General features: G+C 40.5%; 1 protein-coding gene across 5 annotated transcripts in view; it reads right to left on the bottom strand.

Annotated features, from left to right (window-relative positions):
- Positions 1–452: 452 nt before the first annotated feature.
- SLC38A1 (solute carrier family 38 member 1) overlaps positions 453–14,490 on the bottom strand; it is an 87,222-nt gene continuing 73,184 nt past the window's right edge. For 4 of the 5 annotated variants that reach the window (XM_033222324.1, XM_033222327.1, XM_033222326.1 and 1 more), the window contains one exon: positions 1,297–6,459. In XM_033222324.1, the coding sequence (XP_033078215.1) occupies positions 6,358–6,459 (102 nt within the window). In that variant the 3' untranslated portion in view covers positions 1,297–6,357. Of the gene's footprint in view, positions 6,460–14,490 lie in introns of all 5 variants that reach the window. The other variant, XM_033222328.1, reaches the window with a different exon arrangement.

Raw genomic sequence — 14,490 nt, 5'->3', positions numbered from 1 at the left:
GCCTTTCTAAGATGCTGGAGAGGAGCTGGTGATGGATAAAGAAAAGACAAGAGGCTGCACTAGCTTTGACCCAATAGTTACTGAGAAAAGGAAGCGTTGATAGAATTTCCTATTTTATAGGTGGCAGCAATGTGGGTAGAGGAAGATTCAACTCCTTCCTACAACATAGGGCAGAAATTTATACTTACAAAGATAAACTTGACTTAAAAAAGAAAATATACTCTGATTATGAAGAATGGAGAAATGTAGTATATGTTTCAGGCCAGATAGAGTTCTATCAGAAGTATTTTAAAAAATATTTATGTTAGGGTGCTTAAATATATAACCTTCTATGATCTAGAACACTGACAAATGTATACAACCCTTCTCCAGAAATCCTAAATAGTGTATATAGTACTCAACTGCCCCAGTTTAGTATTGCATTGCAAAAGAACAAGTACAAAATTTGTAAATATTTTTAGTTCACATTTTTTAATGTTTAAAAACTATGTTAACAGAGCAGTTATAGAAGAGAACTTCTTACATTTCTTTATTTACACCACACCCTGAAAAAACCCCAGTTCTATTTGATTAACTGTGAATAGCAAAGTTTTGTGACTTGTGACTCACTTAAATCACCCATCTGAAATTCATTTACAAGGTTTTTACATTAATAAAACAGTAGTGTGCTACATGTACCAGACTCAGATGAAGTCTAAGGTACACTGGACTCTAGAGAGTGGATTACATACCAATGACCAAGATTCAAGTGTTTGGGGAAGAAATTACCTAAGACAGTCTATGTTGGCGTCAACACTAAAATAAAAGGCAAACATGCAGGACTTTCAAAGTGTGATTAGATAATGGTTCTTTGTTTTCTTTCCTTCAAATTTGTGCTCATAATTCATATTCAGGTTCCCTCTCCCCGCTTTCATAGATCCCAAAGTTTGAGAAATGCAGCAATTCAATTGTGAAAAAAACATTCTTCTCCCCAACTTCTGTTTTCATATGTACTATGTAGTGGTATCAGTGTTAACAGTGGAAGATCATTATGAAGAAACAATTTGTCATTTTGGGTATATCTGTTTCTATATGACAAGGATTTGTGTCTAAATATTCCTTATTTGTATCTCAGAGGACTATCTGTTAAATAATTGATCTTAATGCCAGCACAAGAAATCAATGAAACTATTTCTCAGACATTTCTTTCTCTAAACAATTAAGTAGGGTTTTAGGTTCCAAGTTTACATTGAGAGAATTATGTTACCTGGGAGAGAATGTAAATTTTTCTAATTCCCAAACAAAACCACTAATATCTAGGAAACATTTATTGTTTATATGCAGATCCTAGAGACTTCTATTTCAGTGTGGATCAACAACTGCAAAAATATACAGCCTCCTATTTATTTACAATAATATTTACATACAAATGAAGTATTTCCTGCAATAAGCCTCAGCTGCATAGATTCTTCCTTTAAAAATGTAAATTCGAGCCTGTATACAGATGGGCCCAGTTTCATAGCCCTTCCTTAGATAAAAGCCTAAAGAAGGAAAATGTCTGCACCTTGTGAACTTTACATATTTTGCAAGAACTTTCTCTTTGAGATTTGGTGACAGTTGTTAGTTGTTAGACACCCTGCCTTCAGTTTGTACCCGAAAGCTTTATCTTGTTATAAATAATTCACTGTAATTTAGGGGAAGTATATCCTGTTGCTAAAGGATTTTCAAACCTGCCATCCCCAAGGAAAATCATGTATTAGTATTGCTAAATGATGGTTTGTATCTTCTTTGTTTTGAAGGTGGCTAGATGTTTGCTGTGAATTTGAATGGGAGAATTATATTCTTAAAGTTTACACCCCCTCTAAGCCTAAAGCCATTTAAATTGATAAACTGAGAGAGACAAACAGGTTTTACTCTAAGGTATAAAATCCAATATCTGATCATATTCCTGACCTCCCCCCGACTCCAACTAAATGTGCCATAGTCCAACACCGTGCCCCACTGAATTGGAACTCACTATTTCATTCTTTTGAGAGCAGTTTGTAGCTCCTTAAGCAGAGCAGACCTTTCAGTAGAGAATTCGCTTTAAAAGGAGGACAGGATTATCATCACACGATTAACACAAACACTGGAGAACTTACTTCTGACAAATTTAGTATTTCTTCTAAGTCTGCATTTACAAAGGGTCTTTTCTTTTAATTTCTTTCACAACTGCCCCCCCCCATTAAAGCCTCACTTTCATTTCCTCACAGCTTTAAAAAATAAAATATTATCACGCCTCAGCCCGAGGTAACACCGAGTACAGGCAGCCTGTGTTTAGGGATGTGCACCTGCACTGGTATTTTCAACGAGCGGGGGATGACCAGGTGGCATCCCTGGATTCACTCGCTTTCTTGCCATTGCAGAGACCCCTGCCGCCAGGCTCCTTTCCTCCCCTCCCTAAAGCCTTGCTCCTGTATCTTGCACCATGAGTCCTAAGAATCATCTTGTGAGGTAGGACAAATGGGAAGTAAAAGGGAGACTCATTGCCTTAGGGTGGTTCTCAAACTTGATGCACTTTAGAATCATCTGCTGAGTCCCTCCCTGAGAGCTTCTGACTTCACCGTGTCTGGGAGGGGGCTGAAAATCTGCATTCTAATGAGGTCCCCGATGATGCTAATGCTACTGGTCTAGGGGCCACACTTTGAGAACCACTGGCTTAGAGGCATGAATCAAGCTCCAAAAAGCAGTCAGTTCCAGGGTAACAGTCTTAGGTGCTCTCCGAAACACTGAGAAATCTTACCACAACCCTGTGTCCACCATAAGCCCTATCACCGTCACCTATCTGGGTGCTTCTTTTTCTCAACAGGGTCTGTACCTGTAAAAAAGGAAAGTGGGTGGAGAGCTTTTTTTTTTTCTTTTTCTTTTTTCTTGTTTTCTAACCTCCCAGCTGATTCCTGGAGAGTTAAAACATGGTTACTAGCACTAAAAACATTAAAAGTGCTGTGCGCTGGCCTCAATGACTGGTACATGGGAGAAGCTGTGCAGCAGCATCCTTTTCTATGGTGGGCAGGGCAGGATATGGGCCATAGGAGCCAAAAGTCAGACAAGCAGAAGAAGGCAGACCATGCCTGAACCCTCCAGACAACAGCAGAGGTAGCAGCTGACAGATGTCCCTGGAGGTTTCTGACCCATGAGAGGCCCCTTCACCCTCCTTCACCCTCCTCCTACCATCAGGCTCTCTGGCAGTTATGGACTTATTCCTCCCCATTTTTGCTGGACACCATGTTTCAGGCCACTCTGGTCACCTGTAATCCGGTGGCATCTCTACCCCCACTGTTCAGTAGGTGGGATGTGGCTGGGATGGATAGTCCAGATTCTACTAACAGGCAACTCTGAACAAACACCCTCCCTGGAAACAATATTATATTTGATGGTTAGATTCTTTAGCAAACCTATTACATCATTCGATTTCAGCTAAACTATGGGTTTGATCATCTTTTCCAGCTGCTCTAGGGGCCTAACCACCGTGGATAACGTGGTCTCTAAAGGAAAATACATTCCAGGTTGCAAACAATCAACTGACAACCTTTGGAATATGATCTCCTTATATATTGGGGTTCCCTGTGCCTAAACAGAGTAGGTTTCCCTCCTGTGCATATTTCAACAGCCCCACTTCCAAAAAGTAACATTAAGTAAATTAGGAATTGACAGTATTCTGTGTTACAATAACTAGAGAACAGTTCTAAATCCAAAGTGTGAAACTGGCACTGTTCACTAGTATAGAGATCCTACCTACCAAAGGAAAACGTGCTGCTCCCCATGGCTAAGGTATAGTATTCTTTAATCTACTAATTTAGCAGAAAAACTTCCAGAGCACTTGACTGTGCTGTTTAAATTCGACCTAGCATCTGTGTTACATGTATTTTTGGCTACCAATTCACTATTCTGAACAAGAATAAGAGCAGTATACTTTACAGCTAATCCCACACGAAGGATGTAACTAATCAGTGATATTTGACAAATTACAGTAGGTCTATTACATTCAGTCAACAACAAATTTAGATAAACATACAAAGGTTTTTAAAAATATGTGTGGCATCACACACAGCAACAACAGTGTGCCTCCTCTAAACAAATCTATTTTAAATAAATATTCCTTGTATTGACACATGAAACCCAGAGGCCCAAAAATATCCTACACATCCCAGTTAATGATAATGTTCTAAATTGACTTTGTGAGTGTAAAATGAATTGCTATAAAGTAACGAGGAAAATAGAAAGTAGCATAATATAGTTTGGGAACTAAATTATGTATTTTTAAAGGTAAGGTCATCCCACTTCCTGGCTATTTCATTACTGGTGCTCTAGACAAGCTCCCAAGAACCGACTGAATCTTGGCTTGTTCTGTTTCTGTCATTGCTAATATAATATGGAAAACATTGCTGAAAAGGACAGAGACGACCATAGATATGGCTAGGGTAGGTATTCATATCTAGATATCTGAACTCTGACCTAATGTGGATATGATTCTGTAGCATTATATTAAAAGCTATGATGATGCAATGCAGGAAATAACCTTTCATTCTCCCCCCAAGAGGATCACGACAAGTGCTTCAATGCCTGCCGTATCTATGGGACATTAGTGTGATTCTCAGTGAGAGTGAAGGCCTTTGGGGATTTGAGTCAGGAAGAGAATATGGCTAAGTGCCTGGAAACTCTGCAAACAGTCTGCAGTTAGATTCTACTTATCTCTGGATAAGAAATCTGTGCTCAGTGAACTTATGTGTATGGAAAATTCAACCAGAATATAGAGGAAACATAAGTCCTGTTTCAAGAGACCAGCTCACGGAGCATGCACATTTCTCACCATATGCAAGCTATGGACAATTCAATCACCAGGGCATGGCCCCACTTAGGGGAATGCAGTTCTGGGTTTCCTTGCTATCCCTATTCCTTTTTCAGCTACAAACTCTCCTCTTTTTCAGTCTCTTCAGTTTCCTTGTGCTCCCTTTAGGAGAGGGACTAGGATAAGAGTACCAGGCAACTCTGTCCTCCTGCATGGACAGTAATAGAGATGGGCAGTAATGGCACAGTCCTTGATTGGGGAAGAGAAGAGGAGACAGCACAGACACTGAGATCCCCTTGTCTTTCTCATCTGGGGGAAGGAAGGTACTCAGTGATTCTGTCAGAAGCTCTTCACAAAGACTATCTCTGAGGGTTTTTTTTTTTTTCCACAAGACTAGATGGAGAATTAATGAAGAAGAAATGGAAATGAGGCTTATTTAAGATACAAAATCTTGTATTTGTAATAACCTAGATTTATTGATATAAAATCAGTCTTCTAAAGACTTCCCTAAAGTACTCAATATAAAACAGGAGTTACTTATCCTAGATCATCCTTAGTTAGGTACACATGATTCTCTGTGCAACTAGCTGGTGGACATGAATAAAAGCTGCTGGGCCTGTAATGTACTAAAACATTTTTCTCCCTTCAGCGAGACAGGGTTGAAGGCTAAACGCATCAGAGTAGTATTTTCTTAGGCATTTTGGACAATCATTTTGCAGTGGGTTCCACAGGTTTTCCCCAGCGAAAGTTGACTCAGACCAGAGTAACTCTGACACAAGTTGCCAAGAGGGAAACAATACTTCATTTGCTAGATTACCCAAATGTGTAGCTTCATTTAATTACCAAGGTAAGAATCATCCCCAACCACTTTTCAGCTAAGAACACTTGCCAGCGAATGTCTCTGGATGGGAATAGATGTGGTACCAGCTGGTCCACTGGACTACCCGAGCTCAGCTGCCAGGCGATCAGAGCCACCTCAAATATTGGGCATGCTCTGATTCAGCAGTGGCAGTGCCCTATAACTTTCAGATGATTATCTCTGTGTGCTATGTTAACCAAAATAGGCAAATTATTTACGAAACCATTTTTTTTCTGTAAAGCAAAATAAATATATACAATTCAAGATTCTTTTCTTTTCTAAAAAGGTACAGATAGTGTGAGCTGAACATCAGTAGGAAAATTATTTCAGAATCTGGATGTATAATAAATAAACATGATTGCATATCATGTTTCCAAAGTTCTAAGAGACCGGGAAGCCACAAAACATAGAGTTAGACGGGTAAAAAATGACTGTGAAAAGTACTGGGAAATATGATTGTATGAAAATTGAAAAAAAAATTCACAATCCCTAAATTGATCCCAAATCTTGGAGGGACATGAAGCATTATAGAAACACGTCTCTGTTTTGCAACCAAAGTATGATTCCATTTTAAGTATTCTGTACATTTCTGTTTGCTTCTGTAAACTTGCAGAATAAGTGGAGAGAGATTGCTGATGTGTGGGGACTTGACTGAGCAGACAACAGAGCTGTTTCTTTTTCTTGGCAGGTCTCAGTGGCCTTCGTCGCCACTCGATGAGCAGGCCCAGTCATAGATGACCAAGGGAATGCTGACCAAGGAGAACAACACCCCCAGGCCCAAGAAAAGGGCAGCCTGGAGCAAGAGAAAGGCAAGGGTTATTTTCAGTGCAGCAAAAATTTTCCACATGTACCTGGGGAAAAAAAATAGAATGGTTTTCCCTCTCTCTTTGTGTCCCCTGGTATTCAGAGTTTGTCACAACCATGGCTGAACTGTGAGAATCTTTCTAAAATTGTATGAATCTGATTCTGCAAGGATGGGAAAATAGAAAAAAAAAAAAACAAGCTAAGCAGAGTAGTTCTCTATGTCCCATTCTTTGACTTCATGGTCACCTCAAGTGTATGTATTCATTCTACAAATGACTGGGTATCCTTATGGCTTCTCTCAAACTAATATTACAACCAAAGGGGGAAAAAAAGGCCTTAGAAAATATCCAGGTCATTTTGTTATTCATTACCTACCAACCTAGCTTATCACTGGCAAGCAAACATTTCTGTTTGAAAAAGTGGAAAAAAACATAGAAAAGCAAAATAGATTTAAGTGAAATAGGAAACAGGTGTCAAAAACTAAGTTACCTGAAGGGCTGATGAAGGCCATAGGTGGACAGATGATGATATGGTTTGGTGTGTCCCTACCCAAATCTCATCTTGAATTTTAGCTCCCATAATTCCCACGTCATAGGAGTGACCCGGTGGGAGGTAATTGAGTCCTGGGGGCAGATCTTTCCCATGCTGTGCTCGCGATAGTGAATACATCTCATGAGATCTGTTGGTTTTATAAAAGAGAGTTCCCCTGAACATGCTTTCTGCCTGCCACCATGTAAAATGTGCCTTTGCTCCTTGTTTGCCCTCCACTATGATTGTGAGGCCTCCCCAGTCATGTGGAATTGTGAGTCAATTAAACCTCTTTCCTTTATAAATTACCCTGTCTCAGGTATTTTTTAAAATTATACTTTAAGTTCTAGGGTACATGTGCATAACGTGCAGGTTTGTTACATAGGTATACACGTGCCATGTTGGTTTGCTGCACCCATCAACTTGTAATTTACATTAGGTATTTCTCCTAATGCTATCCCTCCCCAAGCCCCCTACCCTATGACGGGCCCCAGTGTGTGATGTTCTCTGTCCTGTGTCCATGTGTTCTTGTTGGTCAACTCCCACCTATGAGTGAAAACATGCAGTGTTTGGTTTTCTGTCCTTGTGATAGTTTGCTTAGAATGATGGTTTCCAGCTTCATCCATGTACCTTCAAAGGACATGAGTTCATCCTTTTTTTATGGCTGCATACTATTCCATGGTGTACATATGTCACATTTTCTTAATCCAGTCTATCATTGATGGACATCTGGGTTGGTTCCAAGTCTTTGCTATTGTGAATAGTGCCACAATAAACATACGTGTGCATGTGCCTTTATAGTAGCATGATTTATAATCCTTTGGGTATATACCCAGTAATGGGATGGCTGGGTCAAATGGTATTTCTAGTTCTGGATCCTTGAGGAATCACCACACTGTCTTCCACAATGGTTGAACTAGTTTACAGTCCCACTGACAGTGAAAAAGTGTTCCTATTTCTCCACATCCTCTCCAGCCTTTGTTGTCTCCTGACTTTTTAATGATCGCCATTCTAACTGGTGTGAGATGGTATCTCATTGTGGTTTTGATTTGCATTTCTCTGATGACCAGTGATGATGAGCATTTTTTCACATCTCTGTTGGCTGCATAAATGTCTTCTTTTGAGAAGTGTCTGTTCATATCCGTTGCCCACTTTTTGATGGGGCTGTTTTTTTCTTGTAAATTTGTTTAAGTTCTTTGTAGATTCTGGATATTAGCCCTTTGTCAGGTGGGTAGACTGCAAAGATTTGCTCCCATTTTGTAGGTTGCCTGTTCACTCTGATGGTAGTTTCTTTTGCTGTGCAGAAGCTCTTTAGTTTAATTAGACCCCGTTTGTCTATTTTGGCTTTTGTTGCCATTGCTTTTTGTGTTTTAGCAATGAAGTCCTTGCCCATGTCTATGTCCTGAATGGTACTGCCTAGGTTTTCTTCTAGGGTTTTTATGGTTTTAGGTCTAACATTTAAGTCTTTAATCCATCTGGAATTAATTTTTGTATAAGGTGTAAGGAAGGGATCCAGTTTCAGCTTTCTACAAATGGCTAGCCAGTTTTCCCAGCACCATTTATTAAATAGGGAACACTTCCCCCATTGCTTGTTTTTGTTAGGTTTGTCAAAGCTCAGATGGTTGTAGATGTGTGGCGTTAATTCTGAGGCCTCTGTTCTGTTCCAATGGTCCATATATCTGTTTTGGTACCAGTACCATGCTGTTTTGGTTACTGTAGCCTTGTTGTATAGTTTGAAGTCGGGTAGCATGATGCCTCCAGCTTGTTCCTTTTGCATAGGATTGTCTTGACTATGTGAGCTCTTTTTTGGTTCCATATGAACTTTAAAGTAGTTTTTTCCAATTCTGTGAAGAAAGTCAGTGGTAGCTTGATGAGGATAGCATTGAATCTATAAATTACCTTAGGAAGTATGGCCCTTTATATGATATTAATTCTTCCTATCCATGAGCATGGAATGTTCTTAAATTTGTTTGTGTCCTCTTTTATTTCACTGAGCAGTGGTTTGTAGTTCTCCTTGAAGAGGTCCTTCATATCTCTTGTAAGTTGGATTCCTAGGTATTTTATTCCCTTTAGAGTAAATGTGATTGAGATTTCACTCATGATTTGGCTGTTTGTCTATTATTGGTGTATAGGAATGCTTGTAATTTTTGCACTTTCATTTTGTATCCTGAGACTTTGCTTAAGTTCCTTATCAGTTTAAGGAGATTTTGGGCTGAGATGATGGCGTTTTCTAAATATACAATCAGGTCATCTGCAAACAGAGACAATTTGACTTCCTCTTTTCCTAACTGAATGCCCTTTTTTTCTTCCTTGTGCCTGATTGCCCTAGCCAGAAGTTCCAACACTATGTTGAATGAGAGTGGTGAGGGAGGGCATCCTGTCTTGTGATGGTTTTCAAAGGGAATGCTTCTAGTTTGTGCCCATTCAGTATGATATTGGCTGTGGGTTTGTCATAAATAGCTCTTTATTATTTTGAGATATGTTCCATCAATACCTAGATTATTGAGAGTTTTTAGCATGAAGGACTGTTGAATTTTGTCAAAGGCCTTTTCTGCATCTATTGAGATAATCATGTGGTTTTTGTCATTGGTTCTGTTTATGTGATGGATTACATTTATTGATTTGCATGTGTTGAACCAGTCTTGCATCCCAGGGATGAAGCTGACTTGATCATGGTGGATGAGCATTTTGATGTGCTGCTGGATTTGGTTGGCCAGTATTTTATTGAAGATTTTTGCATCAATGTTCCTGAGGATATTCGCCTAAAATTATCTTTTTTTGTTGTGTCTCTACCTGGCTTTGATAACAGGATGATGCTAGCCTCATAAAATGAGTTAGGGAGGATTCCTTCTTTTCTACTGATTGAAATAGCTTCAGGAGGAATGGTGCCAGCTCCTCTTTGTACATCTGATAGAATTCGGCTGTGAATCCTTCTGGTCCTGGACTTTTTTTTGGTTGATAGGCTATTATTTACTACCTCCACTTCAGAACCTGTTATTGATCTATTCAGATATTCAACTTCTTCCTGGTTTAGTCTTGGGAGGGTGTACGTGCCCAGGAATTTATACATTTCTTCTGGATTTTCTAGTTTATTTGCGTAGAGGTGTTTATAGTATTCTCTGATGGTAGTTTGTATTTCTGTGGGATCGGTGGTGATATCCCTTTATCATTTTTTTATTGCGTCTATTTGATTCTTGTCTCTTTTCTTCTTTATTAGTCTTGCTAGCAGTCTATCTATTTTGTTGATCTTTTCAAAAAACCAGCTCCTGGATTAACTGATGTTTTGAAGGGTTTTTTTTTTGTGTGTGTGTGTGTCTCTATCTCCTTCAATTCTGCTCCGATCTAAGTTATTTCTTACCTTCTGCTAGCTTTTGAATGTTTTTGCTCTTGCTTCTCTAGTTCTTTTAATTGTGATGTTAAGGTGTCGATTTTAGATCTTCCTTGCTTTCTCTTGTGGGCATTTAGTGCTATAAATTTGCCTGTACACACTGCTTTAAATATGTCCCAGAGATTCTGGTATGTTGTATCTTTGTTCTCTTTGGTTTCAAAGAACATCTTTATTAATGCCTTCATTTCGTTATTTACCCAGTAGTCATTCAGGAGCAGGTTGTTCAGTTTCCATGTAGTTGTGTGGTTTTCAGTAAGTTTCTTAATCCTGAGTTCTAATTTGATTGCACTGTGTCTGAGAGACAGCTTTTTGTGATTTCTGTTCTTTTTAAATTTGCTGAGTATTTTACTACCAATTATGTGGACAATTTTAGAATAAGTGCAGTGTGGTGCTGAGAATTTGGGGTGGAGTGTTCTGTAGATGTCTATTAGGTCTGCTTGGTGCAGAGCCGAGTTCAAGTACTGGATATCCTCCATAACCTTCTGTCTCGTTGATCTGTCTAATATTGACAGTGGGGTGTTAAAGTCTCCCATTATTATGGTGTGGGAATCTAAGTCTCTTTGTAGGTCTCTAAGGACTTGCTATATGAATCTGGGTGCTCCTGTATTGAGTGCATATATATTTAGAATAGTTAGCTCTTCTTGGTGAATTGATCCCTTTACCACTAAGTAGTGGCCCTCTTTATCTCTTTTGATCTTTGTTGGTTTAAAGTCTGGTTTATCAAAGATGATAAACCAGGATGGCAACTCCCGTTTTTTTCTTTTTTCTTTTCTTTTTTTTTTTTTTTTTTTGCTTTCCATTTGCTTGGTCGATCTTCCTCCATCCATTTATTTTGAGCCTATGTGCGTCTTTGCATGTGAGATGGGTCTCCTCAATACAGCACACTGATGGTTCTTGACTCTTTATCAAATTTGCCAAACTGTGTCTTTTAATTGGGGTATTTAGCTCATTTACACTTAAGGTTAATATTGTTATATTTGAATTTGATCCTGTCATTATGCTGTTAGTTGTTTTTTTTGCTCATTAGTTGATGCGGTTTTTTTCATAGCATCACTAGTCTTTACCATTTGGCATGTTTTGGCAGTGGCTGGTACTGGTTGGTCCTTTCCATGTTTAGTGCTTCCTTCAGGAGCTTTTGTAAGGCAGGCCTGGTGGTGACACAATCTCTCAGCATTTGCTTGTCTGTAAAGGATTTTATTTCTCCTTCACCTATGAAGCTTAGTTTGGCTGGATATGAGATTCTGCGTTGAAAATTCTTTTCTTTAAGAATATTGGCCCCCACTCTCTTCTGGCTTGTAGGGTTTCTGCCGAGAGATCTGCTGTTAGTCTAATGGGCTTCCCTTTGTGGGTAACCCTACCTTTCTCTCTGGCTGCCCTTAACATTTTTTTCCTTTGTTTCAACCTTGGTGAATATGACAATTATGTGTCTTGGGGTTGCTCTTCTCGAGGAGTATTATGGTGTTCTTTGTATTTCCTGAATTTGAATATTGGCCTGCCTTGCTAGGTTGGGGAAGTTCTCCTGGATAGTATCCTGAAGAGTGTTTTCTAACTTGGATCCATTCTCTCTGTCACTTTCAGGAACACCAATCAAACGTATATTTGGTCTTTTCACATAGTCCCATATTTCTTGGAGGGTTTGTTCATTTCTTTTCACTCTTTTTTCTCTAAACTTCTCTTCTAGCTTTATTTCATTAATTTGATCTTCAATCACTGATACCCTTTCTTCCACCTGATCAAATCGGCTATTGAAGCTTGTGCATGGGTCATGATGTTCTCGTGCTGTAGTTTTAAGCTTCATCAGATCATCTGAGGTCTTCTCTACGATGTTTATTCTGGTTAGCCATTGATCTAACCTTTTTTCATGGTTTTTAGCTTCCTTGCAATGGGTTAGAACATCCTCCTTTAGCTCAGAGAAGTTTGTTATTACCGACTTTCTGAAGCCTACTTCTGTCAACTCATCAAACTCATTCTTCATTCAGTATTGTTCCCTTATTGGTGAGGAACTGCAATCCTTTGGAGGAGAAGAGGTGCTCTGTTTTTTGGAATTTTCAGCTTTTCTGCTCTGGTTTCTCCTCAACTTTGTGGTTTTATCTACCTTTGGTCTTTGATACTGGTGACCTGTAGATGGGGCTTTGATGTGGATGAGCTTTTTGTTGATGTTGATGCTATTCCTTTCTCTTTGTTAGTTTTCCTTCTAATAGACCCCTCAGCTGCAGGTTTGTTGGGGTTTGCTGGAGGTGCACTCCAGAACCTGTTTGCCTGGGTATCACCAGCAAAGGCTGCAGAACAGCAAATATTGCTGCCTGATCCTTCCTCTGGAAGCTTCGTCCCAGAGGGGCACCTGTGTGTGTGAGGTGTCAGTCCGCCCCTGCTGGGAGGTGTTTCCCAGTCAGGGACCTGCTTGCGGCAGCAGTCTGTCTGTTCTTGGAGCTCAAACGCCGTGCCAGGAGAACTACTGCTCTCTTCAGAGCTGTCAGACAGGGACACTTAAGTCTGCAGAAGCTGTCTGCTGCCTTTTTTTCTGCTATGCTCTATCCCCAGAGGTGGACTCTGTAGAGGCAGTAGGCCTTGATGAGCAGCGGTGGGCTCCATCCAGCTCATGCTTCCCGGCCTCTTTGTTTACACTGTGAGCTACTCAAGCCTCAGCAATGGTGGATGCCCCCCCGCATCAAGCTGCAGCCTTGCAGGTCGATCTCAGACTGTTGCGCTAGCAGTGAGTAAGCCTCCACTGGCATGGGACCCACTGAGCCAGACACGGGAGGGTATTTCCTGGTCTGCTGGTTGCTAAGACTGTGGGAAAAGTGCAATATTTGGTCAGGAGTGTAACGTTTCTCCAGGTATAGTCTGTCATGGCTTCCCTTGGCTAAGAAAGGGAAATCCACTGACCCCTTGTGCTTCCTGGGTAAGGCGATGCCCCTCCCTGCTTCAGTTCGCCCTCCATGGGCTGTACCCACTGTCCAGCCAGTCCCAATGAGATGAACCAGGTACCTCAGTTGGAAATGCAGAAATCACCCATCTTCTACAATCTTTCTGGGAGCTGCAGACCGGAGCTGTTCCTATTCGGCTATCTTGGAAGCAATCTCGGGTATTTCTTTATTAGCAGTGTGAGAACAGACTAATACAGATTACTAAATCCAGAATCCAGAGAACATAAGATTATATGTTCCTTGTGCTTGAGCATGTTCAGTGAGAGTGCTGCAGGGAGAAGGAAGATGCATTCTGAGAGCCAACAGGGCTGGACTGGAAACTGGAGGAGGAGAAAGAGCTAGGGAAGGAGAGGAGTGAATTGGGGGTTGAGATGGCTGCACATGGCATATCATCCTGGGTCCAGTCTAACTCCCAGTGATCCCTACACAGATGGAGCCCTTGTCTAATGCCATTTGGCAGACCCTACTACTCATTTTATTATGGGACCAGGGTTGGAGAAGCTCAGAATTCATGGACAGCAGGCCTCCACCATTTTCAGATTTAGTCTAAATATACTGTCCCATTGTGCCAGAGTGACTGCTTCATCCTCTCTGTCCTCATTAAGCCCCTACAGGTAAGTCTTGGAAGGATTTGGGAATTAAGGTTTCAGGGGTGATCATGTTAGGGAACTGGATGCTCTACTAGCATCAGTGCTGCTTTTCCTAAATGCACAGGGATGACCCTCCTGCCTACACTTCTCATCTGGATCTGTTGACTCAGGTAACAGGTACAATTGCAGTGCTTTCACTAGCTGGGAGGGCAAGTAGGAAGCCTTCTCTGAGGCCAAGCAAAATGAAGCTCCAGAAGGGACTCAGGTACCAGCTACTTCACCCCTGCTTCCCTCACTGTCTCCAAGTGCACCACCTTCAAGATGCCCTTGAACCTCATCAGACCTGGAAACAAGAATCCCAATATAGAAAGGCAGTTTTTGAATCCAGGTCTATTGTTCCAAAGCATATCTGTCAAATAATAAAAAGACTATTTAAGCTAACTCAGACATTTTAATTAAGGCATTGCATGTTCCCTGGGCTGTAGGGAGGAGTTACATGAGTAGAAATCATATGGAAACAGTGGACTGCATAACCTCTGTGAGTCCCTCGTCACTTCCTCTCTTGCTAAAGACTAGACACTGTCCTA

Source organism: Trachypithecus francoisi, unplaced genomic scaffold, assembly GCF_009764315.1.
Source record: "Trachypithecus francoisi isolate TF-2019V2 unplaced genomic scaffold, Tfra_2.0 Lachesis_group11, whole genome shotgun sequence".
NCBI classification, from domain to species: Eukaryota; Metazoa; Chordata; class Mammalia; order Primates; family Cercopithecidae; genus Trachypithecus; species Trachypithecus francoisi.
Note: the sequence above shows the minus strand (reverse complement) of the source record. Positions and strands in the feature narration are given on the sequence as shown.